We start from the raw sequence: 22,407 nt of genomic DNA, 5'->3' as shown, positions 1-22,407 counted from the left end.
ACGGATTATTACAGAATGTACCTCTATTCCAAAAGGAGTTTTTCAAAATGTGAAAGATTTGAAAACAGTTGTTAAGTCTAAACTGGAAAGCATTTTGAGCATCTAATAAAGTAATTTTATTTATAGAACAGAGTTTATTTTATTTAACTTATACCTTTAACCCTTAAAATTTCAGAAAAATGTGTATGGAGGTGAATATTACTCTAATATCTATACATATATATATCTAAGTATCCTTTTGTACACCTTTATGTTGTGATAGTTCACAACCATAATAATTAGCTGAATTATAGCCATCCAGATCCAGTAGTCAATGTTATATAAGTCCATCCAATGCTCAACTAAACAAATGATATCTATTTGATTTTTTTCCACTAAATCTGACAAAAAGTTTTCTTCTGCTTTATTACACAAGCTCATTATTTTTTAGAGGAAAATTTTAATCACATTGAGTTGCCTTACTTTTGCTCCACGTTTGTATTTGTATAGAGAATTGATGAAAGGGCTCTTTATTCCTTACAGACTCTTTCAATTTTATTTATCACTCTCTAGTGGAAATTGATAAAAAAAATTGAGTATAGACACTACAGGTTTAAAATGTTACCGTACTGACACTAACAGAAAGAAGCTTTTTTATTATATACTAACATACCTTGATGCACGGCAACAGTGCAAGATTGTCCGTCACAATACACCAAAGGATTTTCGGACCAGCCTCTATCGTCAGAACACACGCAACAACCTCCTACCATCTCCCTCATAATGCAATGGCCCGCGGGTTTGCTAAACTAGCGATCTGTCATTGGTTGTGCCACCCCATCATTGTCCCATTTGTTATAATGTATAATGTACATGCTGAGGTTTTAGTTTGGAGATTAACTTAAACTGAAAAATCAATAGAAAATTAGTTAACATATTTGTCAAGAAAAAACAGAACTATTTTAGTGGCTGCTTTTATTAAAATTGTCCTGACAATGCTAGGTCATATCTCTTTTTTTCCCTGTACTAGGCTAGACTAAATTTCTCTAAACTAGACTAAAACTTCATGGAACTATTGGTTCTATGGTATATTAAAATTTAATTTAATTCCATTCAATGGTTCATAATATGGCAGAATTTTAATACAACTAATACATATAAAAACAGCAGAATTAAGACTCAATCCAACAGAAAGGAACCCAAAAAATAAGTGAGATAAGCAGTGAGAGATTTATATGGCAAATGGTTAAGAACAATATTTTGTTTCAATACTTTATGACTCTACTATATTGTAGTACTTAAGATAGTTAAGAGTTAGGGGCTAAACTATATATTACATAATATTATACACAAAATACTTCTAATATAATAAAACCAAATGTTATGGAAATAGCTATATAGCTGGTTTAATGATGCTAATGTACCACTGTCAATGTTATTAGACCTTTGAGAGCAATGATTAAAGAAAAAAACTTGTAGATGTAATGGTGTATATTTTTCTAAATTGCTTACTCTGATTTGTTTTAATTCCCAGCATTTATTAAACAATTGTCAGAGGTACAAAAATGACTTGAGTAACAAGAAAAAGTGCTTAGGAGAAAAGAAAGTGAATCTTTGAAGAAGGAAAGTAAATCTTTCGAATCTGTCAACTAATTTAAAAATCTGCGGTGTACATATTGAAACCTCTGCACATTATTTATTATTATTATTATTATTATGTTGACAATAGCAGGCGGTGAGACCGATGAAGCTATCGTTTCTTCCGTATGTTTCAGGCTTGAGTAGGTGGACCTGCTCACATGCAGTAGTGGATCATTCTCTCCGAATTTTGTCCCAGCTCAGCATCAACGCGATTCTTGAAGATATTCGTATTTGGGGCCGTCACCACAAGTTGCACTGCACGATTTGTTACAAACTTTTTTCTGGGAAGTTTTTTGCCGTTCTTCTTTTTCAAGCTTCCTTGTATGTCCTCGGAGATGATGGTTTTGGCTATAGTGGATAAGGTTCGCCAAATTGCACTGGTAATAACCACTGGTAATCTTGTAGGTTTCGATGAGATCGCCTCTATGTCTTCGCTCTCTGAGAGTGGTCAAACCAAACCTGATTAATCTTTCTGGATATATGGCACCTTGCTTAATTCGTAAGGGATTTTTGTTACTTTGCGCTGTAATTTCTCCAATTGGTCTATATCTTTAATATAATATGGGTTCCATACAACAAAGGCATATTCTATTTTTGGTCTTATTTAACTTTTGTATAGAGTGGATATCATTTCAATAAAATGGTCCCCAAAAAGCTTGTTTAATCAGACAGACTAGCGAGTTTGCTTTTTTACAAATTCTGGTTATATGACGTTCCCATTTTAGGTCTGATGTTATTAGGACTGCTAGATCATTTTATTCATTCACTGATTTTAAGGCACATCCATCCAGAAAATATTCATTATCAGGATTATCTGGACCGATCCTCAACACTGTGCATTTGGATGTGTTTAGTTTCATATAACCCCATTGCCTTGACCATATCTCAACATTTTGCAGGTCTGTCTGGAGCAGCGCTGCACTGGTTAGAGGATTAGCATATATTTTGCAGTCATCTGCAAACAGACTTGTGTCCATCTTTATAAGTCCAACTAGATCAAACAAATGTGATGTAAAAAGCACTGGGCCAACTACCGATCCCTGGATAACGCCGTGCTCGATGTGGACTGGACAGCTCCCCTGGTAGAATCTCTCATTCAGCCTTGATCAGATCAAGCAGCTTTCCTCTGACTCCGAAATGCTCCAGCTTTGCCATTAAGAGCTTGTGCGGGACTTTATCAAATGCCTTTTCATAGTCAAGATATATTATGTCTGTTGGCTGGCCATTGTCGTGATTTTTTTCCAGTCATTCAAACACTCTAAAAGGTTTGTTGTTGTTGAACGTTTAGGCAAAAATCCGTGCTGAGAGGCAGGTATCAAACTATTCTCCAGAAAGAATGCTATGAGCTCCTTAACTATTACTTTCTCCATACATTTCAGTGGGTTGCATGTGAGACTCCGGACTCCCTTCTTGAACAGTGGTGTCACAATTGAATGTTTCCATTCTTCTGGTATCTTTTCTTGTTCTAAGCATTCCTGCATTGCCCCCGAAAGCAAGGGACTGAGGGAATTTCTGCAATTTTGAAGGAAAACTGTTGGGATTTTATCTGGTCCTGGGCTTGAGTCCCTTTTTCATATTTTCAAGCTCTTCATCGACTTTCTCTTTTGTAAAATGAATAGTTACAATTATTGAGGGTTGCACCCTGATGCTGTGATTAGGCAATAATAGAATTGGATATGAATCCTTCGTGAATGCTGTATCAAACTGTTCTGCGAATGTTTCCGCCATGAATTTGCTGTCTAGAAACTTTTGCTGTATCTTTTAGGGTTATGGTTGAGATTTTCGAGTTTAAGTTGCGATTTACATATTTAAATAGTTTCTTTGGCGAGGCCGAGTTTGCAAGACCATTTTCATATTTCTTTCTGGCGTCGACCAACTTATGTTTGGTAATATTATTTTGGCACATATAGGCTTGATATTTGTCCTGAGTTTTGTTTGTTATATACTTTTCCCGACGTTTCCGGTTTTGGTTAATTTCTTTGAAAATATTTTCATTTATCCATGGTATCCGGGTAGGAATGTATTGTTCAATAGCACCATTCACAACATTTTGAAGTTTTCGAAGATCGATTTGTTCGCATGTGCTGGTTGTAGTTGAATGAAGTGGTTGATTTCTTGATAGTTTGAAGTTTAAAAGTTCCTTCTTACAATTGTTTGTGTTTGTTTGGGTGGAATTTTTATTTATTGTAATTTAATTTATATTTTTTATTTTACATGAATATCATAATTCAGAAAACATCATAAATAGTCAAAAAATTTACATTTTTACAAACCACTCTACAAAGTATGCTCGATTTTTTACTTTCACTAGCATAGGGGATCAAGATATTTGCTCTTATACACTGTAGAATGCATATTACCATAAAATTTGTATATTTTAATAACCACCAATAAAGACATAGATTATGACAGCTAGTGATGCTTAGATACAAAAAAATCCACTATAAATTGGGATTTAATCATAAGTTGGAACATCACATTTAAACTTCTGATGTACTTTGGAAACCAGCTGTGTGCTTATTGACTTATCTTCTTTACATAGGCAGTAATTTCATAGTAATTGATTGCCCAAAGTTGTTGGCTCATTTTAAATTGATAGGGCCTTTTAATAGTAATAAAAATAGTCATCAATTAATTGAGCCAGTAACTCCTTTGCCTAAAATGGCAAATAGGGGTTTGTTCATTGATAAACAAATGGATGTTTCAGCACATCTAGGTTATAATTAAGTGATTTATGAGTCAGTGTTATTAATTACTATTTTATATAGAGTAAATATTTTAATTATTAATTTTTTTTTAGAGCAAGACTTCTAATGGGTTCACATTTTATTTTTATTAATTTCTCTTAAAAATGGGCCATACAGAATGGTAACTTAGGAAGCAAGACTACCATTAAATGAAATTCCATTTTAAATGTTTTTTTTTTAGTTTCTTTTCTATGGACATCTTCCATTCACTACATAAAGAAATCAAATGAATTTTTTTCAGGTAATTGTATATTCAGGTTGAATTCAGTGTAGTTTCGCCAATTTATTTTCCAGAAATTAAAATTATTTTCAGTGGGATTGAGATTTTCATATTACCTTTTTAATTGTCTCAATTTGACTCTTATGGAACTTACATTTATATTTTTTTATTTGCTCATTAGGCATATTTCTATCTGAAGTGTATTCTGCCTTCACTAAATTTAGTTTGTAGTAGTGTCTCAATATTCAATAAATACAATCAAATGCTCTGTAATCCATTCTTTCCTTATTAATTTAGTTTTTTTTACTAATCATTTCAAGGTGCCTTGATGTGTAGACACCCTTTGAATATGCTAATAAAAAAATCAGCGGCTAACTTAGGGTCTTCAGAGTTATAAATTTACAAACAGTCCTGTGCAGTAATTTCTTCTTTAAAAAGTTTATAGGAGAAAACTTTGCTGTTGGTTGGATTCACTTTATTTATGATATTTAACATAACGGGCAAATGATCGGTTATGTCATAACAAATTACATATGAATTCAGGTGCAGAGAGCCCTTTTTTGTGTTGGTTTTAATGAATATATTGTCCAAACATGTAGACGATGTGGAAGTTTTGCGAGTGGGTTTATGAATAAAGGGTGAATAACCATAAAATGCTAAAATAGAAAGGTAATCTGTAGCATTTACATCATTACTTAAAATATCTGTATTTATGTCACCAGTCATGGTTGGGAATTGTGTTATATAATCTATTTTTTGAATCTATATACACAATTTGACTTTGTTGATTGGTATGTTTGCTTTTTGTTCTAGATCAATATTTAACATTAATGGATAATGATCTGTTATGTCAGTGTCTAAAATTAATGATTTTCCACTTAGGTGATTCAATAATTTTAATTTTCAATTTATTTTTTGAACTTTTTATTTAAAAAAGCAAAAAGAGTTTGTGAAAGAATTTGAGATTTACAATTATCAATTTAAACACATTAACTTTACATAATAGAAACACCCTCTTTAGCAAGCATAAAATGAATAGATCAAAAACTATAGAATAGACCTAGGGTCGCAGCAGAGAGACACAAGGTGCCCCACTCGCAACAAACCTAACCTAACTATTAGTGTGTTGATCTTCTCTTAGAATGAAATATTGGATATTTCAAGTGTAACAATTCTTTTAATGTAATAATTTCTTGATTTGTAAAATGCCAAACTTGGAAACTCGAATTTAGATTCACTTACTGTTTTTATATTGCCAAAAAAAGGTTATCGGATCAAATGTGACCACACTGGATTATCACTTACTAAACAAACTATACAGCAAGTTATTCGTCAAATTGGAAATAATATATACTAATTTAATGTGCCCTAATAGAAATGCAACTGATTAAGACTTTTGTAAACACTTTCCTTTGTACAAACCTCAAGTAATGAGTCTCACTATATTATTTTAACTAAAACTAAAGTGAACCAAATTAAAAATTAAGGCCAAACTAGAAATAAAAACGATTATTCAATTCTGCATCGCGGATTAACTGTTTTTTTTTTACTTCTGTATTTTATGAACTAAAAACATTCTCAGTGGAGCCTGTTCAGTTTTATTACAAGGTTGGATGTTGCAATGTAAAATAAACCCACAAAAAAAAAATCGGGTTTAATTTTAGATGAAGGAAGCGTTCCGTTCTATTTTCCGAAGGATTTAAGTGATTATTTTGATTACGAAGCGACCGAAATGCACTCGAATTCAAAAAAAAAAAAAAGAGCCTGGTATTTTGTGCAAACGTGCTTTGAACCCCAGCGTCGATACCCCGCGTATTTTTTTCGAATAAGAACTCTCACTAAGATGTATAACGTTAACACTATAATCTTTAATTTATTGAACACTAGAACACTAATAAATAGTAAAAATAGACTATAAATTATACATACTTTTTAGAAAATATTCATAATAAACACTTGGGAGATCAAGAAACCATCTTGTTTTTGATTGCTTTTGTTCGAAGACGCGTGCGCGAGACGATGCAACGCACGCTTCATTGGTTGCATAATCACAGTAGTGCAAGATTTCTTATTAGTACGTGGGCATAAGTTAATTTTTGTTGTTGCTTCAATTATAATGTTGAATGAGGTTCATACAAAGGCGTAAATCTTACATTTTACAGTAATTAATTTGGCTTTCGTAACAGTCTAAATATGCAACAGTTAAATAAGTATAATCACAAATAAACACCTCTTGATAAATTTCTTTTCTTTAAACCCGAAATTAGCTATAGAAACCCCTATCAGTGGCTTATTCCCATCACCTAAATTACGAAAACACCGGATTTTAATAGAATTCGACCAGAACAAGTGGAATTATAGCACTTTGAAAATTCGTAAAAAAGTCAATTTTCGACCCCGTTTTTGAGCCCAAAAATGGGCCACAAAAATGCGAGATCTCAGCTAATATGGGAGCTACAACCTTGCGGATGGCCTCGTTGGATTCAGAAGGACGAAACTAAAACAAAACCGTTGGAATTTTCCCGATAGTGCCCATAGAAGCCGAGATATGGACCTCCAGAGTTTATGATTATTCATTTAAAGGGTATACCCCCCCGTATCGAATTTTTCACCAAAAATTGATTTTTTTCGAATTTGAACTAACTATACCAGCGGCTTGTTCCCATCACCTAAAACACGAAAACACCGGGTTATAATGAGTTTCGAGAAAAACTAAGGGAATTATAGCACTTTGAAAATGCGAAAAATCGATTTTCTTTAAACCCGAAATTAGCTATAGAAACCCCTATCAGTGGCTTATTCCCATCACCTAAATTACGAAAACACCGGATTATAACGGAATTCGACCAGAACAAGTGGAATTATAGCACTTTGAAAATTCGTAAAAAAGTCAACTTTCGACCCCGTTTTTGAGCCCAAAAATGGGCTACAAAAATGCAAGATTTCAGCTAATATGGGAGCTACGACCTTGCGGATGGTTTCGTTGGATTCAGAAGGACGAAACTAAGTCAAAACCGTTGGAATTTTCCCGATAGTGCCCATAGAAGACGAGATATGGACCTCCAAAGTTTGGGATTTTTCATTTTAAGGGTATACCCCCCCGTATCGAATTTTTCACCAAAAATTGATTTTTTTCGAATTTGAACTAACTATACCAGCGGCTTGTTCCCATCACCTACAACACGAAAACACCGGGTTATAATGAGTTTCGAGAAAAACTAAGGGAATTATAGCACTTTGAAAATGCGAAAAATCGATTTTCTTTAAACCCGAAATTAGCTATAGAAACCCCTATCAGTGGCTTATTCCCATCACCTAAATTACGAAAACACCGGATTATAACGGAATTCGACCAGAACAAGTGGAATTATAGCACTTTGAAAATTCGTAAAAAAGTCAATTTTCGACCCCGTTTTTGAGCCCAAAAATGGGCTACAAAAATGCAAGATCTCAGCTAATATGGAAGCTACGACCTTGCGGATGGTCTCGTTGGATTTAGAAGGACGAAACTAAGTCAAAACCGTTGGAATTTTCCCGATAGTGCCCATAGAAGACGAGATATGGACCTCCAAAGTTTGGGATTTTTCATTTTAAGGGTATACCCCCCCGTATCGAATTTTTCACCAAAAATTGATTTTTTCGAATTTGAACTAACTATACCAGCGGCTTGTTCCCATCACCTACAACACGAAAACACCGGGTTATAATGAATTTCGAGAAAAACTAAGGGAATTATAGCACTTTGAAAATGCGAAAAATCGATTTTCTTTAAACCCGAAATTAGCTATAGAAACCCCTATCAGTGGCTTATTCCCATCACCTAAATTACGAAAACACCGGATTATAACGGAATTCGACCAGAACAAGTGGAATTATAGCACTTTGAAAATTCGTAAAAAAGTCAACTTTCGACCCCGTTTTTGAGCCCAAAAATGGGCTACAAAAATGCAAGATCTCAGCTAATATGGGAGCTACGACCTTGCGGATGGTCTCGTTAGATTCAGAAGGACGAAACTAAGTCAAAACCGTTGGAATTTTCCCGATAGTGCCCATAGAAGCCGAGATATGAACCTCCAAAGTTTGGGATTTTTCATTTTAAGGGTATACCCCCCCGTATCGAATTTTTCACCAAAAATTGATTTTTTTCGAATTTGAACTAACTATACCAGCGGCTTGTTCCCATCACCTACAACACGAAAACACCGGGTTATAATGAGTTTCGAGAAAAACTAAGGGAATTATAGCACTTTGAAAATGCGAAAAATCGATTTTCTTTAAACCCGAAATTAGCTATAGAAACCCCTATCAGTGGCTTATTCCCATCACCTAAATTACGAAAACACCGGATTTTAATAGAATTCGACCAGAACAAGTGGAATTATAGCACTTTAAAAATTCGTAAAAAAGTCAATTTTCGACCCCGTTTTTGAGGCCAAAAATGGGCTCCAAACATGCCAGATCTCAGCTAATAGAAGAGCTACGACCTTGCAAATGGTCTCGTTGGATTCAGAAGGACGAAACTAAGACAAAACCGTTGAAATTTTCCCAATAGTACAAATAGAAGGTGAGATATCGACCTCCAAAGTTTGGGATTTTTCATTTTAAGGGTATACCCCCCCGTATCGAATTTTTCACCAAAAATTGATTTTCTTCGAAGTTGAACTAACTATACCAGCGGCTTGTTCCCATCACCTACAACACGAAAACACCGGGTTATAATGAGTTTCGAGAAAAACTAAGGGAATTATAGCACTTTGAAAATGCGAAAAATCGATTTTCTTTAAACCCGAAATTAGCTATAGAAACCCCTATCAGTGGCTTATTCCCATCACCTAAATTACGAAAACACCGGATTTTAATAGAATTCGACCAGAACAAGTGGAATTATAGCACTTTGAAAATTCGTAAAAAAGTCAACTTTCGACCCCGTTTTTGAGCCCAAAAATGGGCTACAAAAATGCAAGATCTCAGCTAATATGGGAGCTACGACCTTGCGGATGGTCTCGTTGGATTCAGAAGGACGAAACTAAGTCAAAACCGTTGGAATTTTCCCGATAGTGCCCATAGAAGACGAGATATGGACCTCCAAAGTTTGGGATTTTTAATTTTAAGGGTATACCCCCCCGTATCGAATTTTTCACCAAAAATTGATTTTTTTCGAATTTGAACTAACTATACCAGCGGCTTGTTCCCATCACCTACAACACGAAAACACCGGGTTATAATGAGTTTCGAGAAAAACTAAGGGAATTATAGCACTTTGAAAATGCGAAAAATCGATTTTCTTTAAACCCGAAATTAGCTATAGAAACCCCTATCAGTGGCTTATTCCCATCACCTAAATTACGAAAACACCGGATTATAACGGAATTCGACCAGAACAAGTGGAATTATAGCACTTTGAAAATTCGTAAAAAAGTCAATTTTCGACCCCGTTTTTGAGCCCAAAAATGGGCTACAAAAATGCAAGATCTCAGCTAATATGGGAGCTACGACCTTGCGGATGGTCTCGTTGGATTCAGAAGGACGAAACTAAGTCAAAACCGTTGGAATTTTCCCGATAGTGCCCATAGAAGACGAGATATGGACCTCCAAAGTTTGGGATTTTTCATTTTAAGGGTATACCCCCCCGTATCGAATTTTTCACCAAAAATTGATTTTTTTTGAATTTGAACTAACTATACCAGCGGCTTGTTCCCATCACCTACAACACGAAAACACCGGGTTATAATGAGTTTCGAGAAAAACTAAGGGAATTATAGCACTTTGAAAATGCGAAAAATCGATTTTCTTTAAACCCGAAATTAGCTATAGAAACCCCTATCAGTGGCTTATTCCCATCACCTAAATTACGAAAACACCGGATTTTAATAGAATTCGACCAGAACAAGTGGAATTATAGCACTTTGAAAATTCGTAAAAAAGTCAATTTTCGACCCCGTTTTTAAGCCCAAAAATGGGCTACAAAAATGCAAGATCTCAGCTAATATGGAAGCTACGACCTTGCGGATGGTCTCGTTAGATTCAGAAGGACGAAACTAAGTCAAAACCGTTGGAATTTTCCCGATAGTGCCCATAGAAGCCGAGATATGAACCTCCAAAGTTTGGGATTTTTCATTTTAAGGGTATACCCCCCCGTATCGAATTTTTCACCAAAAATTGATTTTTTTCGAATTTGAACTAACTATACCAGCGGCTTGTTCCCATCACCTACAACACGAAAACACCGGGTTATAATGAATTTCGAGAAAAACTAAGGGAATTATAGCACTTTGAAAATGCGAAAAATCGATTTTCTTTAAACCCGAAATTAGCTATAGAAACCCCTATCAGTGGCTTATTCCCATCACCTAAATTACGAAAACACCGGATTTTAACGGAATTCGACCAGAACAAGTGGAATTATAGCACTTTGAAAATTCGTAAAAAAGTCAACTTTCGACCCCGTTTTTGAGCCCAAAAATGGGCTACAAAAATGCAAGATCTCAGCTAATATGGGAGCTACGACCTTGCGGATGGTCTCGTTAGATTCAGAAGGACGAAACTAAGTCAAAACCGTTGGAATTTTCCCGATAGTGCCCATAGAAGCCGAGATATGAACCTCCAAAGTTTGGGATTTTTCATTTTAAGGGTATACCCCCCCGTATCGAATTTTTCACCAAAAATTGATTTTTTTCGAATTTGAACTAACTATACCAGCGGCTTGTTCCCATCACCTACAACACGAAAACACCGGGTTATAATGAGTTTCGAGAAAAACTAAGGGAATTATAGCACTTTGAAAATGCGAAAAATCGATTTTCTTTAAACCCGAAATTAGCTATAGAAACCCCTATCAGTGGCTTATTCCCATCACCTAAATTACGAAAACACCGGATTATAACGGAATTCGACCAGAACAAGTGGAATTATAGCACTTTGAAAATTCGTAAAAAAGTCAACTTTCGACCCCGTTTTTGAGCCCAAAAATGGGCTACAAAAATGCAAGATCTCAGCTAATATGGGAGCTACGACCTTTCGGATGGTCTCGTTGGATTCAGAAGGACGAAACTAAGTCAAAACCGTTGGAATTTTCCCGATAGTGCCCATAGAAGCCGAGATATGAACCTCCAAAGTTTGGGATTTTTCATTTTAAGGGTATACCCCCCCGTATCGAATTTTTCACCAAAAATTGATTTTTTTCGAATTTGAACTAACTATACCAGCGGCTTGTTCCCATCACCTACAACACGAAAACACCGGGTTATAATGAGTTTTGAGAAAAACTAAGGGAATTATAGCACTTTGAAAATGCGAAAAATCGATTTTCTTTAAACCCGAAATTAGCTATAGAAACCCCTATCAGTGGCTTATTCCCATCACCTAAATTACGAAAACACCGGATTTTAATAGAATTCGACCAGAACAAGTGGAATTATAGCACTTTGAAAATTCGTAAAAAAGTCAACTTTCGACCCCGTTTTTGAGCCCAAAAATGGGCTACAAAAATGCAAGATCTCAGCTAATATGGGAGCTACGACCTTGCGGATGGTCTCGTTAGATTCAGAAGGACGAAACTAAGTCAAAACCGTTGGAATTTTCCCGATAGTGCCCATAGAAGCCGAGATATGAACCTCCAAAGTTTGGGATTTTTCATTTTAAGGGTATACCCCCCCGTATCGAATTTTTAACCAAAAATTGATTTTTTTCGAATTTGAACTAACTATACCAGCGGCTTGTTCCCATCACCTACAACACGAAAACACCGGGTTATAATGAATTTCGAGAAAAACTAAGGGAATTATAGCACTTTGAAAATGCGAAAAATCGATTTTCTTTAAACCCGAAATTAGCTATAGAAACCCCTATCAGTGGCTTATTCCCATCACCTAAATTACGAAAACACCGGATTATAACGGAATTCGACCAGAACAAGTGGAATTATAGCACTTTGAAAATTCGTAAAAAAGTCAACTTTCGACCCCGTTTTTGAGCCCAAAAATGGGCTACAAAAATGCAAGATCTCAGCTAATATGGGAGCTACGACCTTGCGGATGGTCTCGTTAGATTCAGAAGGACGAAACTAAGTCAAAACCGTTGGAATTTTCCCGATAGTGCCCATAGAAGCCGAGATATGAACCTCCAAAGTTAGGAATTTTTCATTTTAAGGGTATACCCCCCCGTATCGAATTTTTCACCAAAAATTGATTTTTTTCGAATTTGAACTAACTATACCAGCGGCTTGTTCCCATCACCTACAACACGAAAACACCGGGTTATAATGAATTTCGAGAAAAACTAAGGGAATTATAGCACTTTAAAAATGCGAAAAATCGATTTTCTTTAAACCCGAAATTAGCTATAGAAACCCCTATCAGTGGCTTATTCCCATCACCTAAATTACGAAAACACCGGATTATAACGGAATTCGACCAGAACAAGTGGAATTATAGCACTTTGAAAATTCGTAAAAAAGTCAATTTTCGACCCCGTTTTTGAGCCCAAAAATGGGCTACAAAAATGCAAGATCTCAGCTAATATGGAAGCTACGACCTTGCGGATGGTCTCGTTGGATTTAGAAGGACGAAACTAAGTCAAAACCGTTGGAATTTTCCCGATAGTGCCCATAGAAGACGAGATATGGACCTCCAAAGTTTGGGATTTTTCATTTTAAGGGTATACCCCCCCGTATCGAATTTTTCACCAAAAATTGATTTTTTTCGAATTTGAACTAACTATACCAGCGGCTTGTTCCCATCACCTACAACACGAAAACACCGGGTTATAATGAGTTTCGAGAAAAACTAAGGGAATTATAGCACTTTGAAAATGCGAAAAATCTTTTTTTTTTAAACCCGAAATTAGCTATAGAAACCCCTATCAGTGGCTTATTCCCATCACCTAAATTACGAAAACACCGGATTATAACGGAATTCGACCAGAACAAGTGGAATTATAGCACTTTGAAAATTCGTAAAAAAGTCAACTTTCGACCCCGTTTTTGAGCCCAAAAATGGGCTACAAAAATGCAAGATCTCAGCTAATATGGGAGCTACGACCTTGCGGATGGTCTCGTTAGATTCAGAAGGACGAAACTAAGTCAAAACCGTTGGAATTTTCCCGATAGTGCCCATAGAAGCCGAGATATGAACCTCCAAAGTTTGGGATTTTTCATTTTAAGGGTATACCCCCCCGTATCGAATTTTTCACCAAAAATTGATTTTTTTCGAATTTGAACTAACTATACCAGCGGCTTGTTCCCATCACCTACAACACGAAAACACCGGGTTATAATGAATTTCGAGAAAAACTAAGGGAATTATAGCACTTTGAAAATGCGAAAAATCGATTTTCTTTAAACCCGAAATTAGCTATAGAAACCCCTATCAGTGGCTTATTCCCATCACCTAAATTACGAAAACACCGGATTATAACGGAATTCGACCAGAACAAGTGGAATTATAGCACTTTGAAAATTCGTAAAAAAGTCAATTTTCGACCCCGTTTTTGAGCCCAAAAATGGGCTACAAAAATGCAAGATCTCAGCTAATATGGAAGCTACGACCTTGCGGATGGTCTCGTTGGATTTAGAAGGACGAAACTAAGTCAAAACCGTTGGAATTTTCCCGATAGTGCCCATAGAAGACGAGATATGGACCTCCAAAGTTTGGGATTTTTCATTTTAAGGGTATACCCCCCCGTATCGAATTTTTCACCAAAAATTGATTTTTTTCGAATTTGAACTAACTATACCAGCGGCTTGTTCCCATCACCTACAACACGAAAACACCGGGTTATAATGAGTTTCGAGAAAAACTAAGGGAATTATAGCACTTTGAAAATTCGTAAAAAAGTCCATTTTCGACCCCGTTTTTAAGCCCAAAAATGGGCTACAAAAATGCAAGATCTCAGCTAATATGGGAGCTACGACCTTGCGGATGTTCTCGTTGGATTCAGAAGGACGAAACTAAGTCAAAACCGTTGGAATTTTCCCGATAGTGCCCATAGAAGCCGAGATATGGACCTCCAAAGTTTGGGATTTTTCATTTTAAGGGTATACCCCCCCGTATCGAATTTTTCACCAAAAATTGATTTTTTTCGAATTTGAACTAACTATACCAGCGGCTTGTTCCCATCACCTACAACACGAAAACACCGGGTTATAATGAGTTTCGAGAAAAACTAAGGGAATTATAGCACTTTGAAAATGCGAAAAATCGATTTTCTTTAAACCCGAAATTAGCTATAGAAACCCCTATCAGTGGCTTATTCCCATCACCTAAATTACGAAAACACCGGATTATAACGGAATTCGACCAGAACAAGTGGAATTATAGTACTTTGAAAATTCGTAAAAAAGTCAATTTTCGACCCCGTTTTTGAGCCCAAAAATGGGCTACAAAAATGCAAGATCTCAGCTAATAGAAGAGCTACGACCTTGCAAATGGTCTCGTTGGATTCAGAAGGACGAAACTAAGACAAAACCGTTGGAATTTTCCCGATAGTGCCCATAGAAGCCGAGATATGAACCTCCAAAGTTTGGGATTTTTCATTTTAAGGGTATACCCCCCCGTATCGAATTTTTCACCAAAAATTGATTTTTTTCGAATTTGAACTAACTATACCAGCGGCTTGTTCCCATCACCTACAACACGAAAACACCGGGTTATAATGAGTTTCGAGAAAAACTAAGAGAATTATAGCACTTTGAAAATGCGAAAAATCGATTTTCTTTAAACCCGAAATTAGCTATAGAAACCCCTATCAGTGGCTTATTCCCATCACCTAAATTACGAAAACACCGGATTATAACGGAATTCGACCAGAACAAGTGGAATTATAGTACTTTGAAAATTCGTAAAAAAGTCAATTTTCGACCCCGTTTTTGAGCCCAAAAATGGGCTACAAAAATGCAAGATCTCAGCTAATAGAAGAGCTACGACCTTGCGGATGGTCTCGTTAGATTCAGAAGGACGAAACTAAGTCAAAACCGTTGGAATTTTCCCGATAGTGCCCATAGAAGCCGAGATATGAACCTCCAAAGTTTGGGATTTTTCATTTTAAGGGTATACCCCCCCGTATCGAATTTTTCACCAAAAATTGATTTTTTTCGAATTTGAACTAACTATACCAGCGGCTTGTTCCCATCACCTACAACACGAAAACACCGGGTTATAATGAATTTCGAGAAAAACTAAGGGAATTATAGCACTTTGAAAATGCGAAAAATCGATTTTCTTTAAACCCGAAATTAGCTATAGAAACCCCTATCAGTGGCTTATTCCCATCACCTAAATTACGAAAACACCGGATTATAACGGAATTCGACCAGAACAAGTGGAATTATAGCACTTTGAAAATTCGTAAAAAAGTCAATTTTCGACCCCGTTTTTGAGCCCAAAAATGGGCTACAAAAATGCAAGATCTCAGCTAATATGGAAGCTACGACCTTGCGGATGGTCTCGTTGGATTTAGAAGGACGAAACTAAGTCAAAACCGTTGGAATTTTCCCGATAGTGCCCATAGAAGACGAGATATGGACCTCCAAAGTTTGGGATTTTTCATTTTAAGGGTATACCCCCCCGTATCGAATTTTTCACCAAAAATTGATTTTTTTCGAATTTGAACTAACTATACCAGCGGCTTGTTCCCATCACCTACAACACGAAAACACCGGGTTATAATGAGTTTCGAGAAAAACTAAGGGAATTATAGCACTTTGAAAATTCGTAAAAAAGTCCATTTTCGACCCCGTTTTTAAGCCCAAAAATGGGCTACAAAAATGCAAGATCTCAGCTAATATGGGAGCTACGACCTTGCGGATGTTCTCGTTGGATTCAGAAGGACGAAACTAAGTCAAAACCGTTGGAATTTTCCCGATAGTGCCCATAGAAGCCGAGATATGGACCTCCAAAGTTTGGGATTTTTCATTTTAAGGGTATACCCCCCCGTATCGAATTTTTCACCAAAAATTGATTTTTTTCGAATTTGAACTAACTATACCAGCGGCTTGTTCCCATCACCTACAACACGAAAACACCGGGTTATAATGAGTTTCGAGAAAAACTAAGAGAATTATAGCACTTTGAAAATGCGAAAAATCGATTTTCTTTAAACCCGAAATTAGCTATAGAAACCCCTATCAGTGGCTTATTCCCATCACCTAAATTACGAAAACACCGGATTATAACGGAATTCGACCAGAACAAGTGGAATTATAGTACTTTGAAAATTCGTAAAAAAGTCAATTTTCGACCCCGTTTTTGAGCCCAAAAATGGGCTACAAAAATGCAAGATCTCAGCTAATAGAAGAGCTACGACCTTGCAAATGGTCTCGTTGGATTCAGAAGGACGAAACTAAGACAAAACCGTTGGAATTTTCCCGATAGTGCCCATAGAAGCCGAGATATGGACCTCCAAAGTTTGGGATGTTTCATTTTAAGGGTATACCCCCCCGTATCGAATTTTTCACTAAAAATTGATTTTTTTCGAATTTGAACTAACTATACCAGCGGCTTGTTCCCATCACCTACAACACGAAAACACCGGGTTATAATGAGTTTCGAGAGAAACTAAGGGAATTATAGCACTTTGAAAATGCGAAAAATCGATTTTCTTTAAACCCGAAATTAGCTATAGAAACCCCTATCAGTGGCTTATTCCCATCACCTAAATTACGAAAACACCGGATTATAACGGAATTCGACCAGAACAAGTGGAATTATAGCACTTTGAAAATTCGTAAAAAAGTCAACTTTCGACCCCGTTTTTGAGCCCAAAAATGGGCAACAAAAATGCAAGATCTCAGCTAATATGGGAGCTACGACCTTGCGGATGGTCTCGTTAGATTCAGAAGGACGAAACTAAGTCAAAACCGTTGGAATTTTCCCGATAGTGCCCATAGAAGCCGAGATATGAACTTCCAAAGTTTGGGATTTTTCATTTTAAGGGTATACCCCCCCGTATCGAATTTTTCACCAAAAATTGATTTTTTTTCGAATTTGAACTAACTATACCAGCGGCTTGTTCCCATCACCTACAACACGAAAACACCGGGTTATAATGAGTTTCGAGAAAAACTAAGGGAATTATAGCACTTTGAAAATGCGAAAAATCGATTTTCTTTAAACCCGAAATTAGCTATAGAAACCCCTATCAGTGGCTTATTCCCATCACCTAAATTACGAAAACACCGGATTTTAATAGAATTCGACCAGAACAAGTGGAATTATAGCACTTTGAAAATTCGTAAAAAAGTCAACTTTCGACCCCGTTTTTGAGCCCACAAATGGGCTACAAAAATGCGAGATCTCAGCTAATAGAAGAGCTACGACCTTGCAAATGGTCTCGTTGGATTCAGAAGGACGAAACTAAGACAAAACCGTTGGAATTTTCCCGATAGTGCCCATAGAAGCCGAGATATGGACCTCCAAAGTTTGGGATTTTTCATTTTAAGGGTATACCCCCCCGTATCGAATTTTTCACCAAAAATTGATTTTTTTCGAATTTGAACTAACTATACCAGCGGCTTGTTCCCATCACCTACAACACGAAAACACCGGGTTATAATGAGTTTCGAGAAAAACTAAGAGAATTATAGCACTTTGAAAATGCGAAAAATCGATTTTCTTTAAACCCGAAATTAGCTATAGAAACCCCTATCAGTGGCTTATTCCCATCACCTAAATTACGAAAACACCGGATTATAACGGAATTCGACCAGAACAAGTGGAATTATAGCACTTTGAAAATTCGTAAAAAAGTCAACTTTCGACCCCGTTTTTGAGCCCAAAAATGGGCTACAAAAATGCAAGATCTCAGCTAATATGGGAGCTACGACCTTGCGGATGGTCTCGTTAGATTCAGAAGGACGAAACTAAGTCAAAACCGTTAGAATTTTCCCGATAGTGCCCATAGAAGCCGAGATATGGACCTCCAAAGTTTGGGATTTTTCATTTTAAGGGTATACCCCCCCGTATCGAATTTTTCACCAAAAATTGATTTTTTTCGAATTTGAACTAACTATACCAGCGGCTTGTTCCCATCACCTACAACACGAAAACACCGGGTTATAATGAGTTTCGAGAAAAACTAAGGGAATTATAGCACTTTGAAAATGCGAAAAATCGATTTTCTTTAAACCCGAAATTAGCTATAGAAACCCCTATCAGTGGCTTATTCCCATCACCTAAATTACGAAAACACCGGATTATAACGGAATTCGACCAGAACAAGTGGAATTATAGCACTTTGAAAATTCGTAAAAAAGTCAACTTTCGACCCCGTTTTTGAGCCCAAAAATGGGCTACAAAAATGCAAGATCTCAGCTAATATGGGAGCTACGACCTTGCGGATGGTCTCGTTAGATTCAGAAGGACGAAACTAAGTCAAAACCGTTGGAATTTTCCCGATAGTGCCCATAGAAGCCGAGATATGAACCTCCAAAGTTTGGGATTTTTCATTTTAAGGGTATACCCCCCCGTATCGAATTTTTCACCAAAAATTGATTTTTTTCGAATTTGAACTAACTATACCAGCGGCTTGTTCCCATCACCTACAACACGAAAACACCGGGTTATAATGAGTTTCGAGAAAAACTAAGGGAATTATAGCACTTTGAAAATGCGAAAAATCGATTTTCTTTAAACCCGAAATTAGCTATAGAAACCCCTATCAGTGGCTTATTCCCATCACCTAAATTACGAAAACACCGGATTATAACGGAATTCGACCAGAACAAGTGGAATTATAGCACTTTGAAAATTCGTAAAAAAGTCAACTTTCGACCCCGTTTTTGAGCCCAAAAATGGGCTACAAAAATGCAAGATCTCAGCTAATATGGGAGCTACGACCTTGCGGATGGTCTCGTTAGATTCAGAAGGACGAAACTAAGTCAAAACCGTTGGAATTTTCCCGATAGTGCCCATAGAAGCCGAGATATGAACCTCCAAAGTTTGGAATTTTTCATTTTAAGGGTATACCCCCCCGTATCGAATTTTTCACCAAAAATTGATTTTTTTCGAATTTGAACTAACTATACCAGCGGCTTGTTCCCATCACCTAAAACACGAAAACACCGGGTTATAATGAGTTTCGAGAAAAACTAAGGGAATTATAGCACTTTGAAAATGCGAAAAATCGATTTTCTTTAAACCCGAAATTAGCTATAGAAACCCCTATCAGTGGCTTATTCCCATCACCTAAATTACGAAAACACCGGATTATAACGGAATTCGACCAGAACAAGTGGAATTATAGCACTTTGAAAATTCGTAAAAAAGTCAACTTTCGACCCCGTTTTTGAGCCCAAAAATGGGCAACAAAAATGCAAGATCTCAGCTAATATGGGAGCTACGATCTTGCGGATGGTCTCGTTAGATTCAGAAGGACGAAACTAAGTCAAAACCGTTGGAATTTTCCCGATAGTGCCCATAGAAGCCGAGATATGAACCTCCAAAGTTTGGGATTTTTCATTTTAAGGGTATACCCCCCGTATCGAATTTTTCACCAAAAATTGATTTTTTTCGAATTTGAACTAACTATACCAGCGGCTTGTTCCCATCACCTACAACACGAAAACACCGGGTTATAATGAGTTTCGAGAAAAACTAAGGGAATTATAGCACTTTGAAAATGCGAAAAATCGATTTTCTTTAAACCCGAAATTAGCTATAGAAACCCCTATCAGTGGCTTATTCCCATCACCTAAATTACGAAAACACCGGATTTTAATAGAATTCGACCAGAACAAGTGGAATTATAGCACTTTGAAAATTCGTAAAAAAGTCAACTTTCGACCCCGTTTTTGAGCCCACAAATGGGCTACAAAAATGCGAGATCTCAGCTAATAGAAGAGCTACGACCTTGTAAATGGTCTCGTTGGATTCAGAAGGACGAAACTAAGACAAAACCGTTGGAATTTTCTCGATAGTGCCCATAGAAGCCGAGATATGGACCTCCAAAGTTTGGGATTTTTCATTTTAAGGGTATACCCCCCCGTATCGAATTTTTCACCAAAAATTGATTTTTTTCGAATTTGAACTAACTATACCAGCGGCTTGTTCCCATCACCTACAACACGAAAACACCGGGTTATAATGAGTTTCGAGAGAAACTAAGGGAATTATAGCACTTTGAAAATGCGAAAAATCGATTTTCTTTAAACCCGAAATTAGCTATAGAAACCCCTATCAGTGGCTTATTCCCATCACCTAAATTACGAAAACACCGGATTATAACGGAATTCGACCAGAACAAGTGGAATTATAGCACTTTGAAAATTCGTAAAAAAGTCCATTTTCGACCCCGTTTTTAAGCCCAAAAATGGGCTACAAAAATGCAAGATCTCAGCTAATATGGGAGCTACGACCTTGCGGATGTTCTCGTTGGATTCAGAAGGACGAAACTAAGTCAAAACCGTTGGAATTTTCCCGATAGTGCCCATAGAAGCCGAGATATGGACCTCCAAAGTTTGGGATTTTTCATTTTAAGGGTATACCCCCCCGTATCGAATTTTTCACCAAAAATTGATTTTTTTCGAATTTGAACTAACTATACCAGCGGCTTGTTCCCATCACCTACAACACGAAAACACCGGGTTATAATGAGTTTCGAGAAAAACTAAGGGAATTATAGCACTTTGAAAATGCGAAAAATCGATTTTCTTTAAACCCGAAATTAGCTATAGAAACACCTATCAGTGGCTTATTCCCATCACCTAAATTACGAAAACACCGGATTATAACGGAATTCGACCAGAACAAGTGGAATTATAGTACTTTGAAAATTCGTAAAAAAGTCAATTTTCGACCCCGTTTTTGAGCCCAAAAATGGGCTACAAAAATGCAAGATCTCAGCTAATATGGGAGCTGCGACCTTGCAGATGGTCTCGTTGGATTCAGAAGGACGAAACTAAGTCAAAACCGTTGGAATTTTCCCGATAGTGCCCATAGAAGCCGAGATATGAACCTCCAAAGTTTGGGATTTTTCATTTTAAGGGTATACCCCCCCGTATCGAATTTTTCACCAAAAATTGATTTTTTTCGAATTTGAACTAACTATACCAGCGGCTTGTTCCCATCACCTACAACACGAAAACACCGGGTTATAATGAGTTTCGAGAAAAACTAAGGGAATTATAGCACTTTGAAAATGCGAAAAATCGATTTTCTTTAAACCCGAAATTAGCTATAGAAACCCCTATCAGTGGCTTATTTCCATCACCTAAATTACGAAAACACCGGATTTTAATAGAATTCGACCAGAACAAGTGGAATTATAGCACTTTGAAAATTCGTAAAAAAGTCAACTTTCGACCCCGTTTTTGAGCCCACAAATGGGCTACAAAAATGCGAGATATCAGCTAATAGAAGAGCTACGACCTTGCAAATGGTCTCGTTGGATTCAGAAGGACGAAACTAAGACAAAACCGTTGGAATTTTCCCGATAGTGCCCATAGAAGCCGAGATATGGACCTCCAAAGTTTGGGATTTTTCATTTTAAGGGTATACCCCCCCGTATCGAATTTTTCACTAAAAATTGATTTTTTTCGAATTTGAACTAACTATACCAGCGGCTTGTTCCCATCACCTACAACACGAAAACACCGGGTTATAATGAGTTTCGAGAAAAACTAAGGGAATTATAGCACTTTGAAAATGCGAAAAATCGATTTTCTTTAAACCCGAAAATAGCTATAGAAACCCCTATCAGTGGCTTATTTCCATCACCTAAATTACGAAAACACCGGATTTTAATAGAATTCGACCAGAACAAGTGGAATTATAGCACTTTGAAAATTCGTAAAAAAGTCAACTTTCGACCCCGTTTTTGAGCCCACAA

General features: G+C 36.7%; 1 protein-coding gene across 5 annotated transcripts in view; it reads right to left on the bottom strand.

Annotated features, from left to right (window-relative positions):
• The window catches only part of LOC126745603 (protein AF-10), a 48,267-nt gene extending 41,682 nt beyond the window's left edge, over nt 1-6,585 (bottom strand). For 4 of the 5 annotated variants that reach the window (XM_050453535.1, XM_050453540.1, XM_050453538.1 and 1 more), the window contains exons 1-2: nt 6,517-6,585; nt 653-885 (exon numbers count right to left, since the gene is read on the bottom strand). In XM_050453535.1, the coding sequence (XP_050309492.1) occupies nt 653-761 (109 nt within the window). In that variant the 5' untranslated portion in view covers nt 762-885; nt 6,517-6,585. Of the gene's footprint in view, nt 1-652; nt 886-6,009; nt 6,143-6,516 lie in introns of those variants that run through there. The other variant, XM_050453536.1, reaches the window with a different exon arrangement.
• Between the last annotated feature and the right edge of the window lie 15,822 nt (nt 6,586-22,407).

The sequence above is a fragment of the Anthonomus grandis genome, chromosome 16 (assembly GCF_022605725.1).
Source record: "Anthonomus grandis grandis chromosome 16, icAntGran1.3, whole genome shotgun sequence".
NCBI lineage: Eukaryota > Metazoa > Arthropoda > Insecta > Coleoptera > Curculionidae > Anthonomus > Anthonomus grandis.
Note: the sequence above shows the minus strand (reverse complement) of the source record. Positions and strands in the feature narration are given on the sequence as shown.